We start from the raw sequence: 2379 nt of genomic DNA on the forward strand, positions 1-2379 counted from the left end.
CGAGTTGGCAGAAGCCGAAATTTTTGTGGCCGAGTTGATTTGTGGCCGAGTTGACTTGTGGCCGAGTTGACTTGTGGCCGAGTTGACTGTGGCCGAGTTGACTTGTGGCCGAGTTGACCTGCACCCCTAGGCCTAGGCTAGGCCTATCTGCCTTATTAGGCTAATACTGGGCCTAGTACTCAGGCTCTTAGGACTATCTATCTACTAGGCTAGCCTAGCCTAGCTAGGCTTACTGTAGGCTAGGTAGGGTACTAGGCCCCTAGATAGGCCCCTCCCTGGGCCTAGGCTTAGTTAGTTAGGGCCTAGGACTAGACCTAGGGCCTAGGCTAGGTAGGCCTAGGCTAGGTGCTAGGCCTAGGCTAGGTAGGCCTAGGCTGACAGACATGCATAAAAAAGTGTAATACAGTACAACACACCAATTTCAAATGTATATACGTCAAATGATACTCACATAAAATTTCATTGAATCTTTTGGACTTCGATTTAGAAAAAGACATCCCTTCTATCAAAAATCAATGTAGACCTTACGCTGAATTTATCAACAAACCAACAGCTGTGATCTTGTAATCTGCCGCCCAACAATTCAAAATAACCACCATTTTTATGAGGGCGCTATTTAAAATCTACTACAGTATTATCTCTGTGCGCTCCTAAAGGCCAGACTTTTTTTGACATGGAGGTATTATTGAACCCGCCGTCCGCCAATATTGATGTTTTCTAATAAAAGTACAATTTTATTTGTAGCCACTTAGCCCCCCCCCCGCCGCCATGAAACAAATGGATATTTCAGAAAAAAATTGTTTTTTTTCTTTAGGCCCCATAAAAAAAATATTAGTTTTTCACCCTCCTCACTCATCAGCTTTGGGGAAATACTGCTTTTTTTTTTCTTTTTTAATCAACATATATTTTTGTTTCAAACGGTCGTTTTTCCAACTTTTTCACTTGTAAAGCTCAGGTTCTCTTACAAATATGTTTACTGGTACAACAAAAAAATATTTCCTAAACATAAAATTGATTCCATTAACTTATAACGATTTATATATGTGTCCCTAACCACCGATTTACTTGTGAACATCGGTAAAATGGGGGCGGGGTTAGCAAAAAATAAAAAACTAACAAAAAAAAATTTTTTTTAAACCTCCATTCCTCATCACTTTTTATTCTTTGATAGGGTGATAAATGGAAAATATTTTTTTTAATAATAATAATAAACGATTTTTTAACAGAAAAAAAATTCTAGACCCCTATACTGCCCTGCTCTGAGAAAAGGCATTAAGTACATTTTTTTCAAAATTGAGATTTTTAGCTTCTGCGACTCTGGATCTATCACCCTATTTTATCAAATTTCCAAAAATATGTCTGGAAATATGAAATTTTATTTTAAAATTGGGCATTATCTGCAAATTTTACTATAAATACTCTGAGAAAAGGCATTATGTGCGCGCAGCCTCCTTACATACATGCATTAAACGTTTGACTTCACGCAAGACAGATAGTAAATAACCAATCAGATGCTAGTGTAACGAATATCTAATTATTTAGCTTGGAATCCTTAGCAAATAATGCCTAGTTAGTAACTGCTTTATTTCGAAGAATACTCTGAGAAAGTGCATTATTATTTTTTACGGCGTTTATATTATATAATTCTGTGATTAATGCAATACTTTTGCCGAAATGATGCAAGTTACAGCGCAAGACCTTTTTAGAAGTCTTTTGGAAGAGTAAGTACAATATTGTATTTTATTATGTTTCATACCTATTAAGTATTAAATTTAGATTATTATTATTATTTAGTAGAATTTTTTTTTATCAACATTGTATGTTTTGTATTGTGTTTATTATTTTTATTATTATTATTATTATTATTATTATTATTATTATTATTATTATTATTATTATCACTGTTATCGTTATCATCATCATTATTATTACTCTTTCAGGCAACCAAGTGGTAAACCAAATATGGACAGACACAATTTTCGCCACTTCGAAGAAGGGACATTGAGTAATGCAACTGTGAAAGAAAAAGTGTAAATAACTATTTTAAAAAATGCAAAAAGTCGGAGCATTGTAAATAAAAATTTTCAAATGTTTGTATAACCTATGTTGTATTGTATTATTATCATTGTAAAGATAGTTGCAATGTATATTATAACTTAATAAATATAAATTTATTAATCTTATATTTAAAATTAGCACACCATTTTTATATATTTTTCTACATGTTATTGTTAACAAGTTATTATCAATAAACTTTGAATTTGAAATTATAATGCTTTGTCTATTTTAGTATTATCAATAACGATTTAATTATTATGATAGGCCTATTCTAATTATCAATCGATAATGATGATGATTATGATGATGATGATGATGATG

At 32.6% G+C, this 2379-nt stretch overlaps 1 protein-coding gene across 1 annotated transcript in view; it reads right to left on the minus strand.

Annotated features, from left to right (window-relative positions):
• Positions 1–597, minus strand: part of LOC117114458 (early endosome antigen 1-like) — a 12810-nt gene extending 12213 nt beyond the window's left edge. Inside the window, exon 1 of the mRNA XM_033258128.1 lies at positions 452–597. Coding sequence (XP_033114019.1) covers positions 452–497 — 46 coding nt within the window. The 5' untranslated portion in view covers positions 498–597. The remainder of the gene's footprint in view (positions 1–451) is intronic.
• Positions 598–2379: the final 1782 nt, after the last annotated feature.

Source organism: Anneissia japonica, unplaced genomic scaffold (genome assembly GCF_011630105.1).
Source record: "Anneissia japonica isolate Jap-2015-1 unplaced genomic scaffold, ASM1163010v1 scaffold1374_len1023071_cov147, whole genome shotgun sequence".
NCBI lineage: Eukaryota > Metazoa > Echinodermata > Crinoidea > Comatulida > Comatulidae > Anneissia > Anneissia japonica.